Raw genomic sequence first — 22,078 nt, forward strand, 5'->3', positions numbered from 1 at the left:
ATTATTAAATTTGATTTCTTCAGAATTTAAAGGGAATGTCCGAGCTACACAAAAAAAAAGACATCTATTTAATCGGGGCTTCCTCCAGCCCCTGGCAGTCGACATCCCCCTTGACGCAGCTCCCAGTCCCCTCCGATGCAGACCTCTACTGCACGAGCACCGCCATAAATCACTTACATGCAGGCGCAGAACACTCCAGCCCACGCGAGTGATTGACAGAGGCACTTGCAAAGTCTGCATCTGCACTGGAGCTGCACCGAGGGACAGATCGGCTAGAGGAGGCACCGGGTAAGTAATATTTTTTCAGCTTGGATGTTCCCTCTAAGTCTAAAATAATGATTTGATTTTTTTTTTATTTTTTTTATTGGCGTTACTTTTATCACTTTTTTCTTTCAGCAAACAGTAATTTGAGGCAGAAGATGTTGTGAACGTTCTGACATATTGTTAGGGGGACACAGTAACTCAGTGTAAATGAAGGTCATTATGAACAAAAACATTAATACTGTAAATTAAACTACAGCTGCTAAGTATAAAAACACCAGCAAAAAATAAAAAAATAAAAAAAAACTTTTAATAAAAAATAAAGCTACCAAAAGCTCCTGATTATCATTTTCAATTAAAGAGCAGCAAAGAGAACATTAGCTAAAGTAGTGGTTTCCTAGCAGTTTTGGGTCATCCTGATCACGTAGGGTTTTTCTCAAAATACAGTAAAGGAACATAAGCTAGTCATGACTGGTGTAACTGGGGTATTCAGCCCTGCTGAGGTAAAAACATAAACCCTGCACTTCATCTATATGTATATATCTGAAGTAAAAACATAATCCCTGCACTTCATCTATATATATATCTGAAGTAAAAACATAATCCCTGCACTTTATATATATATATATATATATCTGAAGTAAAAACATAATCCCTGCACTTCATCTATATATATATATCTGAAGTAAAAACATAATCCCCGCACTTCATCTATATATATATCTGAAGTAAAAACATAATCCCTGCACTTATATATATATATATATATATATTATATATCTGAAGTAAAAACATAATCCCTGCACTTCATCTATATATATATCTGAAGTAAAAACATAATCCCTGCACTTCATATATATATATATATATATATATATATATATATATATATATATATATATATATATATATATATATATATATATATATACATATATATCTGAAGTAAAAACATAATCCCTGCACATATATATATATATATATATATATATATATATATATATATATCCGAAGTAAAAACATAATCCCTGCACTATTTATATATATATATATATATATCCGAAGTAAAAACATAATCCCTGCACTATATATATATATATATATATATATATAGTAAAAGCATAATTCCTGCATTTCATCTATATTTCTGAGGTAAAAACATAATCCCTGCACTTCATCTATATCTGAGGTAAAAACATACTCCCTGCACTTCATCTATATGCAGCATAGTGACTGCCTCACACCGCGTGTAATACACGGTGCTATCGCTTATAACATGGCCACTGCTCCCTCACAGGCATTAATACAATCTAGTTTCTTCACACGGCCCTCCAAACCTCCCTTCTCTCTAATAACTCTCTAATACATACATACATACAGGCCTGCCTGTCTATAAGCTACTTGCTACCCTCACACACACCCTCCTCTATCTGCTCTATAGTCCAACTACATCAGCACTCAGCATCGCAACAACACACCCTCCCCTTCCAGATCTTTCCCTCTATCTGCCCGTCTTCTTCCCAGCATTCCCTTACAGCCCCTCCCACTCCAGCACCAGCACTCCTTACAGCCCCTCCCACCCCAGCAAGCACTAGAGGTCAATCTGCCACTCAGCTAGCTCAGTGAGGCTGGACGCCATTTTGGGAAGGACAGGAAGCCCGTGTTGTGCTATGAGAGAAGCTCGCACGGTGAAGACCAAGTGCTGAGGAGGAGGTCACAGGCTGACAAGAAAATGTTAACTCTTGCAATGCTGGCAAACTTGTACACGTGAAGCTGAGGAGAACTAGCAAGCAACAGTTGTAAAGGCTGCAGTAATTGGTGCCGATCACGCTTGTCTCCTGCGGAACGTTTGTACTCTGTCTGGAATATGATTCCAGTTCAGTCTACTCCAGCATGTGAAAAGCAAATAGTAGATAAACCCCATATTAAATGCAACTATACATACTGCTGAAAAAAAGAAGGGAACACTTAACACAAGTAAGTCAAAATGTTTCCTTTATATTTTGAGCAGTATATATATTGGTAGCGCCAAAATGTAGGGGTTCTGTCAATTTCCCCCGCTCGCGGGTCACATGGGGCCCCTGTGCCCGCCTATTTTCAGCAGGTTGGGCGGTGCGTCACTCTGATTGGTTGTTACGTGAGGCCGGGTTCCATAACAGAGCGCGTTGGGCAGGGCTGACACAGTCACAGCTGGTGGAGACATGAAGAAGGCTATCTGCATACTGAAGGGGGACGGGGAGACCACAGGCGTGGTGCGGTTCGAACAGGTGAGTGTGGCCTGTGCTGTGCAGGGGCGGAAGGCAGAGAGTCACCCACGTCATGTGTCCCAGTGTGTCTGTCTGTCCACAGCCGCCCACATTGCTTGCACGATGTGTGCACAAACCGAGAAAGCTGCGCAGCTTTTTGCACTTTGTAGCCTGAGCTTGGAGGTGAGAGAAAGGGAGTGCTCAGCCAACTGCTCACATGGGGAGAAGCAGGGCTTTCTCCAGTACAGAGAAGAGAGGATGCATGATTTGGCCATTGTGTGGCTGTGAAACCCTTTTGCTAAAGTGACTACCTGGTCTTGACCTTTGCAGCATTCCCTCTAAACCAGGTAGCTGCTTTAGACACACACACACACACACACACACACACACACACACACACACACACACACACACACACACACACACACACACACACACACACACACACACACACACACACACACACACACACACACACACACACACCACCCCCCCCCCCCCCCCCAGCATGTCCCTCCATAGGAGCACCACAGCTCCCAGCATGCCCCTCCTCCTTATAGTATTGGGTTGACCCTCAGGGCCCCAGAGCTGATGGTTGACCCCACTGATCTTCTCCAATGTTCTGGGGGCCCTGCAGAGTATTTGCTCTGGATTGCACTGGCTGGCTTGCTCCTCTTTGTGCTTCCATCTTTATCTTCACAGGCATGTTATCGCAGAGGTGAAGCGCCTGCAAGTATGAAGCACACAGACTGAAGGAGGAGTGTGCCAGACAGGTGAGTATGCTCTGCTGAGAATGCTCTGCAGGAACCCAAAGAATCACTAGGCACATTGCATGGGCCTGGTGGCCCTGAGGACACCCTAATACTATATGGAGTCCCAGTACACTGTCAGTCATGGATAACCAGTGTGGAGACTGGCAGTGATGGAATGTCTTTGTGTTTATATCAACAAGGCGCACTGAACTATTTGGCTTTAGAAACCTGGTACTGTGATTGGCCTGAGGAAGTGGGCCTGTACCCATGAAACGAGTGCCCTGTGAAAATAAATACTATTAGTCAAACTTCACTTGCTTCATTGGAGAGGTAAGCCACTTTTTTGTGCTTTAACAGTTTTGTTCCTATTGGGTGACTCTTTACACCTGTTAAATCAACAAGAAAAATGCATTAGCATATGACAATGGAGGCTTTGGCGGTACCATTAACTGGTATAAATCAAAGAATTTTTGTACCCAGTCCACAGCCCTGGTTATCTTGCAGTTATAGAATTAATGGAACTTGTAGTGCTTTTGCAGTTGTTAGTGAACTTTTAGCTCTCCTCATAAAATGTGCTCTGTCATTTACTTAAGCTACAGTGAATGCCTCCTGGGCTTCCTAATTGCATAACCTGCGGACTGCTGTCTTTGTTACTCCCTTGGCAAGGTGCAGACTAGCATTGCTCAGTGTGTACTGGTTAGAACTTGAAAATAAATCCTGTTGTCTTTCTGCAATAAAGCTGTAATCCAGGGTCTAGTTCAGCCTGTGGCACTAGACCTTGGGCTAGCCTTTTTGCAGTGTATTGACTATTGTTGCTGGAGCCCCTCACTGCTGCAGAAGCAGACATATTCCATATGATTACAGTGAAAGGATTACAGCCCCCTCTAGCTAGGCCTTTAAGCCCTTTAGACAGTGACCTGTCACACACTGTCCTCTGGATTGCCAGCCTAATGCAACTAGGTCAAAGGGACAGAAGATGAACAGCAAAGATACACAGGAAGAATCAGATTAGTTTGCTAATCTACAGTACAGTAGGCTATAGACTAGGCACTAAATGAAGTATTCATTGAAGTGTTGATCACATGCTTATCAGGCATCTGAAGCAAGGAGTTGTATAGTAAACTGGCACTACATGTTGTATCATATCCTGCACTGCATAAAGGACTGCTAGATCTGCCACCTAATAGTGACTCAGCATTTTTTTTTTTCTTTTTCTTTTGGACATAGAATATCCGCTCAACATACTTTAGATCTTTTGTTTTGTGGTTTTTTTTTCAGTTTATTCAAAGGCGTGGTCGGATGTGTTGGAAAATCTGTAAGCTGGCAGAGAAGGAGCTGCAGGGGATCGATTAACTGAGGCATTCTACCACTCAGCAAATCAGTTTTATAGGTTTCTGCTTAAAACCAGTCTAGTCACGGGATGCTGTATCTTGTAGTTTGTGTTTTTTTGTTTGGTTTTTTTTTTTTTTTTTTTTTTATTTCAAGGAATTGATCAGTCTTGTGTAAACTTGAGATAAAAAAAATACCTGAGGCTTCCCACGGGCTGCTAGGCCCCTTTCCACCCTTCTTCTCCGCCTGGATCCTCCACAATTTGGCCAGGTATTTCAGTCAGTTGGCATGTACTGTGCATGGCTGATCGCACGCTCCCGCCGCTGGGAGTGTTCTGCGTGCGGCCAGAATGCCAGAAGTTGGGTCAACTGATGGGATTACTGGGCCGCCTAGCGGAGGATCGAGGTGGCCTGGGAAAATGGTGAGGAATCAGTCAGTCTGAAGGGGGCTGGAGCCACCTGCATGCTCTAGGGCAGTGGCTTAGGGATCACCATTGTGGCATATATTTTGTAGCATGCATATACTTGTTATCCAGAAATGCACCCAAGAACGTTTCGATAATGCAATCAGTTAAAACACAGGTATGAGCATGCCCATACAAAATGCAGCATGCTTGCACTTTAAAGGGAACCCGAGGCGTAAGACCTATGGAAGCTGCCATATTTTCCTTTCAACCAATACCAGTTGCCTGACAGTCCTGCTGATCTGTCTGGTCAGTAGTGTCTAAATCGCATACGTGAAACAAGCATGCAGCTTATCTTGTCAGATTAGGTTAAACATCTGATCTGCATATGCTTGTACAGGGTTTATGGCTAAAAGTATTAGAGGCAGGGGATTGGCATGACAGCCAGGCAATGGTGCATTGTTAGAGGGGAAGGGGTCAGCCTCCATATTACTCACTCCAGAAGTGCTTTACTGTCTTGGCGATCAGCAAAATACGTGCTTTCTAATATTTGGACTGAAACTCCATGTAGTGGAAATGGGTCCTCAAGTATTGCAGACAGGATCAGCAGTAAGGAAATATCAGGCAAATGCAGCGTAATCAAGCTCTACTTGCCCATGTCCCACACTACAGTTCAGCTCTCAGCTGTCGGCACGGGTTCCCCACCAGTGCAGAGGCCCACCTTGTGAGGTCATCTTCTACTATGCCTGTGCAAGTGCCGCTGTTAATAAAGACCACGTTGTCCGGAGTGTACTGCGCGATAGAGGACAACCTCCGAGCTGCGACGTGAGATGTCGCCTGCAAGGGGCTGGAAGAAGCCCCAGGTAAGTAGAGCTTGATTACCCTTCATTTGCCTGACCTTTCATTTAAAGTACACCTGAACTCAGGTCTATGGAGGCTGCCATATTTTTCTTTTAAGCAATGCCAGTTGCCTGCAGATCCTCTACCACAAATACTTTGTCATAGACCCTGAACAAGTATGCAGATCAGGTGGTTCTGACTGGATTTGCCACATGCTTTGCCCCAAGCACCTCCTAGAGAAAGCAGTTGGCTGAAAATACCAGATTGCTTTTTGGAGCACAGAAGTTATGGACACGAAGACTGATGTCACTTTTTTTTTCTTAATTTTTCAAACTTTTCTTCTCTTTCTAACATATGTGCATATTAGCCCGCATTTGTAGAAAGAGCACCTGTTTTGCAGACCCCCAAAATGCTGGTCATGTGGCCTATGTGTCTGCTTCAAACACCCTCCATCAAATCGGCAAACTGAGTGCAAAAATGCTTTACTTGGTCACAAGCGATTAAAATTAATGCTGCCATACACTGGCCGAATGCCACCAGATTGATCAACAGACCCTCCCCCTCTGAATCTAATCAGAGGGATCTATTGGCTGCCCATACACTGCACACAGATTGTGAATAGATTTCAGCATGAAATCTATTCACAATCTGTGGAGCTGCCACCTGCCTCTCTGCCCCTTCTTCCCCTGCCAGCAGCAATACATTACCTGTTCCGCTGGCGCAAATCCTCGGGTCCCCGCTGACACTTTCTCCGGCTGGCCTGCTTCATTTTCTCTGCACTTCCTGTCCCGTCCTGTGTGAAGGGGAAATTCAAACAGTAGAGCGCCCTCTGTTTGAACTTCCTCTGACGAAGTGCAGAGAAGATGAAGCAGGCCAGCCAGCGAGAAGTCAGCGGGGATTTGCGCCGGCGGAACAGGTAATGTATTGCTGTGTCGCTCATTGCTGACTCAAACGCCACTAATGATGTGCTGCCAGCGATCAAGCAAAATTTTCCGCCTAGACCGATCAGACGATCGGTCCACATTTGTGTAATCTATTTCACAGTAGATTTGATCAGTGATCGAATCTGCTGTCTATCGGTAGGAAATGGCTTAAATGTATGGGCACCTTTAGTGTGGTTTGCCTTCTAAAAAGTCTTGGGTACCATACTTACCTGGGTCTTCCTTAAAGAGAATCTGTAACGTTAAAACGTCCCCTGGGGGGTACTCACCTCGGATGGGGGAAGCCTCAGGATCCTAATGAGGCTTCCCACGCCGTCTGCCGTCCCTCGGGTCTCGCTGTAGCCCTCCGTACAGCGGTGACGTAATATTTACCTTTGCAGGCGCTCTGGCTGCTTTCGCTCCGAAGGAGGCGGAAATACCCGATCTCAGTCGGGTCCGCTCTACTGCGCAGACGCAAGTCTCCGGCGCCTGCGCAGTAGAGCGGACCCGACTGAGATCGGGTATTTCCGCCTCCTTCGGAGCGAAAGCAGCCACAGCGCCCCCGCTGGAGCCTGCAAAGGTAAATATTGAATTGAACAGTCGGCACAGTCGCCGGCTGTTCGGAGGGCTGCAGCGAGACCTCCGTGGGACAGAGGACGGCGTGGGAAGCCTCATTAGGATCCGGAGGCTTCCCCCACCCGAGGTGAGTACCCCCCAGGGGATCTTTTTGTCGGAGTCTCTTTAAGGTGCCCATACATTAGAAAAAGTATGGGCATATTCAACCGAGAGACAAATTTATCTCTAATCGAATCTGCCCATTCACTACAGGCTGATTCCCGTCCGATTTCACCATGAAATCAGGGAATCGACTGAGCTGCCGTCCGCCCCACCGATGCCCCCAAAATGTATAAATGTATGTAATGTAGTGCATATATACATTACCTGTCCTGTAGCATCTCGCTGGGTCCATCCGTCCATCTCGCTGGGTCCATCCGTCCATCTCGCTGGGTAAGCCGCATACACGCTAGCGGCGCATAGTCTGATGTCACACGCTATGTGCCGCCAGCGTGTATGCGGAACCCGTCGATGGACGGAAAGCGTGTGGAGGCTGACACCGGACAGGTAATGTATAAATGCACAAACTGCATACATTTATACATTGCTGCGGCGGGTGTTTCGTCGCTCATTCGCAATATCGGCTGCCGTACTGCTGCGCACCCGACCAAACCACCCCGTCCAGAAATTTTCCAGCATGTGCGATCGACTGTGCGGCCAAGTTCTGCCCCAATTGCTTATTTTTAGTACATTAAGTATAAACTACAGGCGCTGCACCCCCAACTCCAACGCCTCGGTGTTCAGTCCCATGCTGCAATTAATCATGGAAGCTGAGACTAGCGAGTAGGAACGTCTCATTTACATTTGCCTGCCCCACTGTGCTGATTGATATAGACGCACAGTGAGGCTAGAGCGGAGGCATGAAGCCACTGTGTGAGGAGGGGGCCATGGGCAGCGTGCACTGGCATCTAGGCGGGCGGCTGATTCCCCTGTAACTGTCTCCCTCTGCTAATCAGACTGCATGTCAGTCAGAGTGACCCACTGCGCTGCTATGACAGGACAGCAAGTCGCCTATCAGCGTGTATACAGGAAGACTGCCTGTATGCACGCTGATGGGTGACCTGTCCTCTTGTCATAATGGCGCAGTAGGTTGCTCTGACATGCAGTCTGTGTAGCAGTGGGAGACAGTTACAGGGGAAGCGGCCGCTGGAGGTAAGACAATCTGGGGGGGGGGGGGGCACTATACTAGCTATGCTGGAGAAACTACAGTATACTAGCTATACTGACTTGGGCATCTATACTATATACTCTGCTATACAGTATACACTGTTTTCAGATGAAGGGGGGTGGAGTTCACAGGCTGAGGGGTGGATGCAGAGCAGCTTTGCCTGTGTGTGATAAGCAAAACATGGCTGCACTCATTGTATCACAGGAAGAAATGATCATCTACTGTTGAAGCTGTTTGCAGCTAGATTTACTGTGTAAACCATCTAAACTTTAGGTAAGATGCGTTTATTTATGTTTCTTGCTATAGTTAGTTTTTTCGCCTCTGATCCGCTTTTATTTTTTTGTCTCCCCTGCCGCACTCTTGCAGCTGGGAGCATTCTGCATTTGCGCAGTACTACTGTGCAGAGACTGGAGCATGTCGTGGGAGTGCGCTAGGCCACACATGCTTGACTAAATGCGACTCGACCAGGCTTTCGTGCTGAATTGTGGAGGATCGGAGCCACTCAGGACAGGGAGGGATGAGTGTCTTTAAGGGGAAGCCCCAGTAGTATGGAACCTGAGACCAGGGCTGTGGAGTCGCAGCAATTTGGGATACTTGGGGTTGGTGGTTTCATAAACTGAGTCGTCTGAGTTGGAAGTCTCATGATTTTTGTACCGAGTCCACAGCCTTGCCTGAGGCGTTGCTTGTCTCAGGTTCCATGGAGTTCATTTTTGAAATTCAAATTCAGTATGAACTCTAATAGCCACTTCTGCTGATGTTTGGTTTTAGCAGCAGCAAGCAGCTGCAGCTAGTTACATTAATTTAGGTTACAGACAATATTTAGGGGTGACAAACAGGAATACAAGAAAATCGGATCACACAGCACAGTATGAGTACAAGGTAATGCTTAGTCAGTCACTGGAGGGGAGCATGAAGATTAGGCAAGTTAGGTTCACTCAAATGCATAGCATGGGTGCACAGTAATGGAGGTGAATGATCAGGTAGGACACAAAAGGAGGACCCTGCCCGAAGGCTTACAATCTAGAGGGAGAGGTAGGGGACCAGAGTGAAAAAGTGAGTTTTGAGGCCTTCTTGAAGGTGTTGAAGGGGGCTGCCCTAATGGGTGGAGGTAGTAAGATGTATCTTGTGCTTGTCTCCACCAGTTTTTAGTGACCATAATCTTTATGGTAGTGTAAAGTTGATTAAGACATGCTGGTACTGCGACCAATGCATACATGATCTTCAGAAATGGGTATATTGACCCTTATACAGCAATACTTTGTGCGATCTTGGAATGTTGAGCTCTGGGCTAGGTGAAGTCCTTCCTTATCAATGATAATCTGATGAATGCTATCTGTAAGCGATTTCTGCATTTGAAGTTGCTGGGTGACATAGGGTCTTCCCTCTGAACCAAGATCACCAGAGTCATTGCAACTGGACGTGGGGAAAACAAGGGAAAATGAAGAGATCCTCAATTGATAGAAAATGAAAAAAACAGGAGTGCTAATATAGTGTTGTATTTCAGGCCAAAGGGAGTATAATGCTACTTACAAAGGTGTTTTTGCTAGATAGGTCTTGTGGAGAACTCTCACCATGCAGATGGGTCTAAGGCCTCTTTGGGTGTGGTCGTTGCACAAAAAAAAGCTAAAATAAGACTTCAGTGAAACAACCCCTAGTTGGGGGGGGTGATAGTGGGAAGAGGTGCCCAAGAGGTGTATACAGCTCTTCTCAACTAGAGTTAACATTCGGATGAGTGGCTGGGGCAGCCCTGTGGCATAGTGGTTAGCGCTCTCACCTTACAGTACTGGGTCCCAGGTCAAATCCCAGGGCACTATCTGCAAGGAGTTTATATGTTCTCACCGTTTCTGTGTGGGTTTCCTTCTGGCACTCTGGTTTCCTCCCACACCAAAACATACAGATAACTTAATTGGCTTCCCCTAAAATTGGCCCTAGATTACGATGGACGTAATCCTATAGTAGGATTAAATTGTGAGCTCCACTGAGGGACAGTTAGTGACAACTATATATAATCTGTAAAGCGATGCGGAAAACATCAGCGCTTTATGAATAAGGAAGATAAATTTAATGGACGCAAACTACACATTTTACAGATCTTAACCACTTCTTTGGGTCAATATATATTAGTGTCTAGTGTTTGCTGCAACAGACGCTGAGATATTGCCCTGAAGAAGTTGGTAAGTCCCATGAAACGAGTAATTTACTGGTAAGTCATTCCTTATCTGAAGTAAGTCGGAATAGTTGACGAGCTATACGTACCTTGGGGTACCTTCTCCCACACATCGTGCATTGGGTTCCAGTTGGGGTTTTTCCCAGCAGTAGGCCAGTCAGCAGACATGCGAACTTGACATCATAAGACAGTGTAGATACACCTTAAGGACAAAATAGTGGCAATCAGGATGAGAAGCATTCATTTTCCTGTTCTGTGCTGTAATGCTTAAAATCCTGGCAACCTGTGTAATTTCACAAGCTTTTTTTTTTTTTTCTACCGTGTATATAATTGACCCCCATATAAGCGCCCCCCCCAGTGTGTCCCAGTATAGCTAGTATAGTGCCCAGTATGGGTAGGTAGTTGCTCAGTATAGCTAGTATAGTGCCCAGTATAGGTAGATAGTGCTGTGTAGGTAGGTTGCCTCAAGTAGGGATAGTTAGTTCTGATTAAATAAGGGCATAACTAATAACTGTCAAAACTACTTTGGTCAAGTGGGAAAAAGGTCTGGATGCGAAGTGGTTAAATGTAATCTGCATGTTTACAAGAAGCTGTATTTCAGTCATATGCAGTGCTATATAAACATTGTTTTTCATGCAGGAGATAGATGATGGACCAGTAAAAATCTTTGGCACCATTACTGGACTGGCTGCTGGGAACCATGGCTTTCATATCCACCAGTATGGAGATGGTACTAATGGTAGGTACTACTATGGCTGAGTACCCTTTCACTGTCTGCAAGTGGGGAATCATGATGTCATGTGATGTTCTCCTTGTCACAAAACTGGATTTCTCATGCTTTCCTAGCATAAGAACTCAATGGCTGGAAGAGTGGCTTCCACTTCAAAGCAAAACTAGAAAGTGTATAAGGCAAAACCTAAAAGCTCTCATTGATTTGGGTAAAATAAGTGTTACCTTTTTTGAAAAGGTAATTCACTTTTTAAGCTCTGCTTGTTGCAGCTGTGAATCTATTCATACAGACTTCAGACCTCTAGAGCTGAAGTGGTTTCCTGAGTTCTGGTTTCATTCTTGTTCCAGGTATACAAGAAACTGTCACAAAGCTCAGTGCGGGAGTTGGCAATTTTGGAAAATTGACCACTGAGGGGTTTTTACCTCTTTAGGACCAGAGTAATTTTCACCTGTCGGTGCTCCTACCATTCTTTCGCCAATAACTTAATCCCTACTTATGAAATTATCTTGTTTTGGGTTTTTTCGCCACCAATTAGGCTTTCTTTGGGAGGTACATTCTGCTAAGAATTTTTATTCTAAATGCATTTTGATTAGAATAAGAGACTTAACTATTTCTCATTTTTTTTTGGTTTAGTGTTAAAATAAACATTCTACACATTTCATTTGTCCCAGTTATTTACACGTTTAACCACTTAAGCCCAACTGGACAAATATTTGTCCAGTGTTGTTGTGGAGAGTGCACCACCAGTTTGCTACTAAATGAGGCACATGTGGTATTTTAAACGTGACGAGTTGTGGAATCCATTTTGGTGTGTCTAAAACCTGTGAACCATGTCACATGAAAAATAGGTAGGGACAAACTCAATCAAATATAAAGTCATTTTCAGAATTATGATCAAACTTGGGAAAGTTTTAGCAACACTACAAGAGACATATGTGGTATCATTTTAACCATGATAAGTAGTAGAATAGAGTTTTTAAAGAGTTTTAGGGTTGAGGCGCATGTCTCCTGTATTTTTTTTTTTGTCACAAACTGAATCAAAAGAAATTACATTTTTGCATATTCTGTACCAAAATAAGACTTGTAAAATGAAAACAAAGTGACAGAATATGAAAGAAACATATATTGTTACCTTAGGAACCTGGCTTTTTAAATATGTATGCCATAAGGGTATATTACTATTTTTCAAAATAAGTCCTTGTAATCATTGACAGTGTACAATAAGAAAGGAAAAAAAGACACCTTTATTTCCAAATACAATATTCTCTCCATACATTGTGCTAGGAACATAATCTAAATGTTGCAATAACCAGGATGGATGAGCAAATAAAATTAGTGGGTTTAACTTAGTCAGCACTGTTTAATTTAAAGCTATAATGGATGTAAATGGAGGAATAGATTTTTTTTTTCATCTTTTCCCTTATTTTCCCTTTAAAATGCATAGAAAATAAGGTGATTACTAAACAAAAGGAACACGCACACTAAAAGCCGAATTTGTCCTGAAAAAAACAATATATAGATCATTTAGTTGTGATAAGGAGTAATAGTTATTGGCAAATGAATGGGAGCAGCGCCTATATGTGAAAATTGCTCTCGGCTGAAGTGGTTAAAATATTTCCCTAGTACAATGTATGGCGCCAATATTTTATTTGGAAATTTGCGTTTCAGTTTTGTGCCCATCACTACTTACAAGCTCGTAAATTAAGAAATAACAATATACCATCTTGACTGAACCTATTTAAAAAGTTCAGTCCTTAGGGTAACTAAAAAAATGTTTAGGTACTATAGGAGAGTGGGAGGGAAATGGTTCATTTTAGATGCGTGGAATTAAAATGTATTTAAATATAGTTTTACTATTTGGCCACAAGATGTTGTCATATATGATTTCCGATTCAGGAATGTGAATTGGGAAGTAATGCATGGCAGTGTAACTCCAGTAAGATGCAATGAAGCAGGCATCTAATAGATGCTGGCGTTCATTGCCACGGAGACTTAGATTGATGGATGGGAACTGCGTTCCAATTCATTAATCTCCCCACTAACGGGCGGCAACGGAAGCGCGCAGCGGCCTGCCATCGCTGAGGGTGTGTATTCACGGCCCTGGGGCTTCAACTGAAGTTTTCCCAGGAAGTGGTTATACTGCACCTGGTGCAGTAAGTAAAGACGATGCCGTAATTACTGTAGTTCCTCAAACTGCTTGTAACAGTATTTAGTTTAGCAGTCATGACGGCATGTCTTTTCTTTTCAGGCTGTATAAGTGCCGGCCCACATTTCAACCCACATGGCAAGAAACATGGTGCACCACAAGATTCAGAGAGGTAAGCGGCATGATTCAACATCAGGCAATTCTAATGAAAAGTGCTACTTACATGGGGCTTCATCCAGCCCCAAGCTCCTAGCATGTCCCTCGCTGCAGGTCTGCTGTCAGCCGTTCACCACTGCTGCCTCACGGTCCTAAGCGATGACGTCGGGCTGACCGAGGTCTGCCTGTACTGCGGCACAGTCAATCACCGCCACGTGGTTCAGAGCAAACTGCACAGCGGCTGTGGACGGCAGACCTGCAGCGAGGGACATGCTGGGAGCTTGGGGCTGGACGAAGCCCTAGGTAAGTAGCACTTATTTTCATTATAATTACCTGAACTTTTAAAGCCATAATCCAGAAAAGTAAGTCTTTAACTTATTGCAGTACAGTTCCTATTGCTCTAAAGCAGGGGTGTCAAACTCAAATACAAAGTGGGCCGAAATTGTACACTGGGACCTAATCATGGGGCAACCTCAATGTCTACTAGCCACCTTCCTCCCTTATAAAGTTCCCAGGTGGCCCCCAGTCCCTTCCATATACAGTTCCCTGGTGTTTAATGCTTTCCCCCACCCCCATATGGCTTTTCTGGTGATCTAGGGCTTCACCTCCAATGTAGCTTTCCTGGTGGTCTAGCGTAATCCAAACATAATGTAAAGTGGGGAAACCACTTGAGGGCCAAATTTAATGGCCCCGAGGGCTGGATTTGGCCCGAGGGCCAGAGTTTGACATGTATGCTTTAAAGCAACCACAAATTGATTTGGTCACATGTCCATTTCCCATGCTCTCAAGTGCAACTGCTATCTAGGAGGGAGGAACTGACATTCTACAGGTTTGAGTGTGTCACTGAGCTTTTACAGGGAACTACCCACTGCTCTTTCTAGATAATCTGCTCCCATCATGCCTTGCAGTGATTCAGCAAATCTGACACCACTGTATTAAATTAAGCAGCCGTTAATAATTTCTGGTGCCAGAAGCCTGGAGGTGGAAACCAGGTGTGTTAACCGGGAAACCTGACACTTAATAGTTCTGCGTTAAAGTTTCATGGTGGTTCTAGTCCTGGCATAAGCACACAGCAAAAACAAACCTGTCTTTCAACTACTCATTGGCTATATAGTGATCTTGGCTGCCTGTGTACAAAAAGTATTTCTTAATTCTATTATACAGTTCTTGTGAACCCAGTAGTTGGCACTGTGTACTTGCCTGGTTGGGCTGCACACTGCATTCTTACTACTTCAGTGCTGGCTGCTGTTGTAATTGGAGCTAAGGCAAGGTCTCCATAGTGGGACAATAATTTTTACCTCCCTGGTGGTAACCCCTGAGTCAGGCTAGGGCTGGGGAAAAGCCAGAAGCAGTAATCCAGAGCCTGACTCCGGATAGCTGCTGGGGGGGGGGGGGGTAAATGGAAAGCATTGCACGCAGTAGGCATTTCAGCTCTCCTTCCCAGGAATCCAGATGCTAGCAGCCATTCTCCTTCCAGTCATCTGAGACTCTAGATGCCTCTGAAATTGCAGTTTGTCATCATGACGACAGATCACGCTATAGGGTTACAGTGCAACATGGAGGGAGGGAACATTGCAGTGCTGGATTCCAGGGAGGTGAGTAAAGACAGGCTGCAGGAGATCTCTCAATTGTGCAAAAAATTGCACTGCTATAAGACTCTCTGTAATCCAGAAATGATTATGCTGCCATGGAGGTTAATTTGGCTGTACTTTCAACAGCCCCTGACACTTGCCTGTGGAGGCTGGGTAATGAACTCTCAAGGGGTGGCATGTTAAACCTCAAACCAGGAAGTCCAGCAAAACACCAGGACTCAATGAGGCTCTGAGCATAGTAATGGAAAGCCATACATGTAACTGCTTCCAGTACATGTGACCCAAGGCAAAGCTACCCAAGGTAAGAAAACAAGTATGCAGAGACAAAAGGGAAGATTCCGGAGCCCCATAGTGTAATATCGATGGTATACGGGTTAATTCATAGAATGGTATACTCAAACACAGGTTGCTGAGCTAGGCAACCACTGAATGCACCACTGGGGGATTTTTCCCATCCCCACTCGGGCTAAGATGTTGCTCTTTGTAGATAGAAAAGGGTAGTAACACCCATCCACCAGGTGGATAAAAAGATCACTTTGAGGAACAGAGGCTCCAACGAAGTATAAAATTAAAAATTATTTAAAATTGGGGGGTTAATGGTGGACTTGTCTCCCCACAAGACACAATTATGTGTAATATACAAATTGCAGATCTTTTGGAGTAAAAAAAGATGTAACACCTAGGCACTATACCATGTAAGGACACTCTTAGAGTTGCTCCTTGTATTTTTGCCTGAGAAAGTGGGCATGAGACCTGCGAAACATGTTGCAGATCTTTTGTAGTAAGGAATGTAATTTGTATATGGTCTTTTGTGGGGAGAGAAGTCCACCATTAAAGGCCCTCAAACTGAGGAGACTGAGTTGTATGATTTTTGTACGGACTCCACGACCCTGCTCCTATCACCCTCCTATTCACGCTACTCTGCCCCAATAACTCAGTTTTAATGGGGCAGGAGAGAGGTGGGAATGGAAGGAAACCTGATGCAACAACCCTGCTTCTTCCTTTCTGGAAATTTGGCTTTAGCTGAAAGGTGTTTTTTGTTTTAGTGATGACTTGGAATAAACATGCAATGGTTAGTGGCAGCAGCATGAACAAACCTCTGTGCTTACCACAAGTAGCTCTGTCTCAAGTCTGGTATCCTTTAAAGCTAGTCTGCAAGCAATGACCTGAGGTGCCCTCCCATTATTTTATTTGTGGCATTGATGTGCAGCTATTTGACTAGGATTGAATGACAGATTGATTCGTATGAGATCCAGCATGCTGGAGAGATCTCAATTGAAAGGACTCCTTCACGTTTTGGTGGTAGTAGCGGCATTACAAATTTCGAAAGGCACCTGTACAGGCTTCTCCATTCTGGAGAGAACTAGAGGCATGTGGCGGATGTAAGAATCTATACGTTGGTTGCTAGGGGCAACAATACTACACCCTCGTTCGGCACTATATCACGAAGTGTGATAACTCAACTCTCATCACAGCAACCGCATAGGAGATAGAACTTTTTAGACGTTGTCAAAGTTTCAGGAGTTGAGTACACGGATATACAGATGCTCATCTCTACATGTTCGTTACACCTCCGCAAAGCAATTGGTCTGTAGTAAGTTCTCTTTGCATTACAGGCTCTTGGTCCATTCCTTTTTGAAAGGCAACCAGGCTTTCTCTTATGTTACATCTATACTATGTTACATTTAAGCCAATATACAGCATACAGTTAGATAAGATGACAAGACATTACAAAGAGTAGAAAGTGGAAGTCAGTTTAGGTTGAACAAGACCCTGCATAAAGGTTGTATGTGCTTCAATAAGTTGGTCACCTCTCAAAATTTACCTAATGCTGGGAATACACGGTGAGAGAATTTCTTATCAATCGAGCCGCTGATGGTTCGGTTGATTTCCAACAGGTCCGATCAGCGAGGCACTCGATACCCGCAGGCGGACAATGGGCAGAAAATGAGCAGAAGATGAGGAGCACCCGCGGGGATCGTTCCAGGCGCTGGCGGGGATGTGCCAGGATCGAGCCAGCGGCTCGATCCGGCGCAACAATCTCACCGTGTATTTCCAGCATTAGACTATGGTAGGAATTATATTGTGAGCACATTTGAAGAGCCGTTAGTGACCATATGTATTTCTATACATTGACAGAATAAATGTATATTGGTTTTGTAGTTGTTAACCTGAATCTGGTCCTCCCTCAGACACGTTGGAGACCTTGGAAACGTTCTTGCCAAAAATGACGTAGCAGAATTTGAGCTAACAGACAGCCTCATATCCTTGCACGGGCCTCACTCTATCATTGGACGCACTGTGGTGGTAAGTAAGGGCCACAAACTGGCTCAGAACATTCTACCAAATGTATGCATGGTTTGCAGTACTTGTTCATTGTTTAAATTCTAAAATGCAAGGTTTGAATTTACACAGCCAGCTACAAATCAGTTTTTCTTCTTGCCTGTTTGAAGGATACCAGAACCAAAAGGTTTTGGTAAAAATGGTACATGCAGTGTAGGCATACATTTTGAAATCCGCGCCGGTAGACTTAGGTGCAGAATACAGCCAGTATATGGCTGATACTGCTGCACAAGTCCGGGCCATATTAATTACTATTCCCCCTCCAGGCTGCCATGGATAGTGGGGGAATGATATAATTCGGCTTCCAGCGATTGCTGTAGGCCGAATTAAAACATTTTTTTTTAAACCTCACGTTACTCACTGAGCGTTGCTCAGTTGTGATTCCTTTTATCTATGGTGGCGCCAGCTGCGCCCAAATCTAGCAGCGCCGAAAAGCACTGCTCCGGTGTGTAGGGGGAAGAAAGTACATGCTGGCTGCTCCTCCTGGTCCCCTTTGTCTGCCGCAGTTTTTGCTGTATACATGCCGGTGTCGCGGCGACTGTTGACCTTTGCCCTGGACATACTGCACCCTGTTTGCGCAGTCTGTCCTTCCCTCTTTGCTTGTAGTCGGCGCATAGAGGCTCAGAAGCACGCTGACACCTCAGTCTCCTCTGTGCTGCGTGTGCGCTCCACTAAGCCAAGCATCACATGCTAATCATGTGAAGCTTGGCTTAGTGGAGCGCACACACAGCATGGAGGAGACGGAGGTGTCAACGTGCTTCTGAGCCTCTAACTATGCGCTGGCTAGAGGCGAAGAGGGAAGGACAGACTGCGCACACAAGGTGCAGTATGTCCAGGGGCAAAGGGTCAACAGTCGCCGCGACACCGGCATGTATACAGCAAAAAAACGGCAGCAGACACAGGGGACCAGGAGTGGCCAGCATGTACTTTCTACCACCTACACACTGCATCTACCATTTTTATACCAGAGCCTTTTAGGTTCTGGTATCCTTTAACAAGCTCCTGGCCTGACACCTCTACCCATATGTGACCTACATGCCTGTCCTATAGAAGAGCAGGGCAGAATTCCCAGAAATCTGTTGGTCCTAGGCTGTCTCTTGTGTGCAGGGCAGGTGGTCTAGAACGGAACTGAAGATGAGCAGTAGGGCAGCAAGGGGAGGACAAAGTAAGGCAGTACCAATGCCCAACATGACCACCATGCAATACTTTATAGGGACTTTTGGCACTAGCTTATTGCTAAGTGTTTAAAAATTGTTTTTGTTTTAGGGAACCTAAAGCAAAGGGTATATGGAGACTGCCATATTGATTGTCTTAAACAATGCCTGTTGCCTGGCATCCTGTTGAACTTTCTGGCCTTGGTGTTGGAGTCACACATGTGAAACAAGCATATAGCTAATCGTGTTAAACGCCCAATCTGTATGCTTGTTCAGGGTTTATGGCTAAAAATGGAGGCAGAGGATCAACAGGACAGCCAGGCAACACATTTTAAAAATTGTCAGCCTCCATATCTCTCACTTCAGGTTCTCTTAAAGCTGCATAATGTATTGTAAAAAGGATGCTTGCTTAAAGTGTACCTGAAGGGAAAAAGCACATTTGTATAGTGCTGACCTCCTGTTAAAGTGCAAGAGGCAGCCACTTGGGGTGCACTCAGTGGGCCACCCTGCAGTGTTAGTACCTAGTCAGTAAGGAGATATTGGGCAAGACTGTCTTGCTTAATAGGGAGAGCCAAGACCAATAACCCCATGGTGTACTCTTCTCTGGATCCTAAAGAGACTACCTTTTCCTTTCATAGTCTTGTTTCAGCAGTGGGACCTCCTAGTCTGCTCATCAGTACCTCCTGCTAGCTCGTCCTGCTTGGCTTTCTTTAGAAATAGCTGGGCTGGGTGGTTACTGCGCAGGCTTTATCGACCTAGTTTGGATGGAGCTAGCGCACAGGGAGGCCAGTCTGGGGGTCCCAGTGATGGAATGACACTGCAGAGGATGGGCAAAGCCTTCTTTTAGGATCCAGAGACTACTCCCTCCCAAGGTGAGTCTTGGGCAATATTGGAAAATATGGACAGCCTTAAAGAGACACTTAAGCCAGAAAAAAATGAGTTTTACTCACCTGGGGCTTCTACCAGCCCCCTGCAGCAGTCCTGTGCCTTCGCAGCCACTCACTAATCCTCTGGTCCCCCGCTGCCAGCTAGTTTCGTTTTTGCCGACAGGCCCGTCAGGACTGGCCACGCGTAACTTTTTCTGCATTCCCGACTGTAATTAGTGCTATTGCGGGCCGCAACGCGTACAAAAATACGCGTTGCCGCATTACGCACGCATAGATAGGTACGCGTTGCGGCCTGCAATAGCGCTAATTACAGTCGGGAATGCAGAAAAAGCTACGCGTGGCCAGTCCTGACGGGCCTGTCAGCAAAAACGAAACTAGCTGGCAGCGGGGGACCAGAGGATTAGTGAGTGGCTGCGAAGGCACAGGACTGCTGCAGGGGGCTGGTAGAAGCCCCAGGTGAGTAAAACCTTCTTTTTTTTTTTTTTTTTTTTTTTTTTTTTTTTTTTTTTTCTGGCTTAAGGTTCACTTTAATATAGGTTTTGGTTTTTTTGTGTGTGTGTGGGGGGGGGGGGGGGGGTGTATAAAACTGGTGCCAGTAGTAGGGGTGATTTATTTTTATTTTTCGTTAATCAGTGCTCAGAAAAGTGCTTCTAGTGTGAATGGGCCCTTAAAGTCATTTTTAGGAGTAGGATGATAAATATGATTGTTTATCTCATCTGTTTGTTTTCACCTTGGGTTCACTTTAAAATTGTTTATACCCACCCCCACTGGTGATCTAACCCTTAGATCCAGGGGACCATATCTTCAGGACTTTAAAGCCCCATCTACACCATACAATTCGAATCCTGATCAGACATGTCTGATTGAATCGAATCGGACCAAAAAAAAGTGGTGTAGATGGGGCTTTAGGTAGCCATACATCTGACAATTATGGGCAAATTGTATCTCTAATCGAATTTGATTAGAGATAAATTGCTCCTTGTCGAAGCTTCCCATATATTGCAAGCTGATTCCCGTCCGCTTTCAGGATGAAATCTTCTTCAGGGAATTGGCAGAGCCTGCTGTGTCTGCCCCAATTTATAAATGTGCCAAAGTCTCTCCTGATGTATGGACACCTAAACACTGCTTCCCCCAAAGTGCTGGTTGGCAGGCATTGGACAACCACTAATACGTTTTGGGTACGACACCCTTTTATTTTAATTTTTTTTTCATGTAAAACTTGACTCCTGGCATCTTGTTTCTGATTGTAAGACAATGTCTGCTTCAAAGCACATTGACGGCCCATCAGTGTTTGAATAGTTTTTGTACAGCTGTCTGTATACTATCAGTTGCCATCAGGTTTTGCGATTGCATGTTAGAATAGGAAATGTAACTGCTTCTATGGCAGATCACTGATCTTTGCTATATAGCACTGCCTGAAATGTAACTTAATCTCTCCTCCAGGTCCATGAGAAGCAAGACGACTTGGGAAAAGGTGGGAACGACGAGAGCCTTGTGACTGGCAACGCCGGGGGACGTCTGGCTTGTGGAGTGGTTGGAATCTGTCAATAAACATGATCTGCTGTGGCCTTGTTTGTTCAGCTCTCCCCAGCATAATTGCCACATTCTGTTAGCTGCACTTTGGTTCTGTCACTAAGCTCAGTGGTCTCCAGTGCTGTCCGCACCTGTGGCATTGTCATTTTATATAATTCTCGTTTTTGTTCAAGCACTACTATTAAACAGAAGTAAAGTTGGAGATTGGTTGTGTGATTTGGAGAATCTTGTACAATTTGTGAATTGTGTTACCTCAATGTAACTTTGAAGCCAAAGGTGGATCTGCACTCTGCTAACAAAATGTCTACAGTGTCTTAAAGGGAAGGTTCAGGGACTGTTTAAAAAAAATTAAAACCCACATCCACTTACCTGGGGCTTCCTCCAGCCTGTGACAGGCAGGAGGTGCCCTCTGCACCGCTCCGCAGGCTGCTGGTGGCCGACCCCGACCAGGTCGACGGCCAAGTAGAGCTCCTTCCGCGTTCCAAAATGCGCCTCACGGCGGTGCGCTGTCATCGGACGTCCTCCGGGCTTTACTGCGCAGGCTCAGATGCGGATTTTTTTAAACAGTCCCTGAACCTTCCCTTTAAATGGGATTTTTAAAACTTGCCCAACAAGCATTTAGTGATACTTTGATGCTAGTGTAGATTAGGGGGCCCAGCAGGAAATCCCATAGGGAGTTTATGCTAACATGATTGGCTGACTAGTATAGGTGTAGTTACAACCTATCACAAACATTTGTGCTGCAGAGCTCCCCCCACAGCCATGGTGCTACAACTGCTGCTATTCAGCTACATTTAAATTGCATCTGACTGGTGCTAGTGGGTGGCAGATGAGAC

At 44.8% G+C, this 22,078-nt stretch overlaps 1 protein-coding gene across 1 annotated transcript; it reads left to right on the forward strand.

The window, feature by feature from the left end:
- The first annotated feature begins 2,417 nt into the window (after positions 1-2,417).
- SOD1 (superoxide dismutase 1) lies at positions 2,418-21,444 on the forward strand. The gene is made up of 5 exons (XM_068270478.1): positions 2,418-2,528; positions 11,341-11,440; positions 13,680-13,749; positions 17,518-17,632; positions 21,153-21,444. Exons 1-5 carry the CDS (start codon positions 2,463-2,465, stop codon positions 21,258-21,260), a joined length of 459 nt encoding a protein of 152 aa, XP_068126579.1. The 5' UTR covers positions 2,418-2,462; the 3' UTR covers positions 21,261-21,444.
- The last annotated feature ends 634 nt before the right edge of the window (positions 21,445-22,078 follow it).

Source organism: Hyperolius riggenbachi, chromosome 2 (assembly GCF_040937935.1).
Source record: "Hyperolius riggenbachi isolate aHypRig1 chromosome 2, aHypRig1.pri, whole genome shotgun sequence".
NCBI lineage: Eukaryota > Metazoa > Chordata > Amphibia > Anura > Hyperoliidae > Hyperolius > Hyperolius riggenbachi.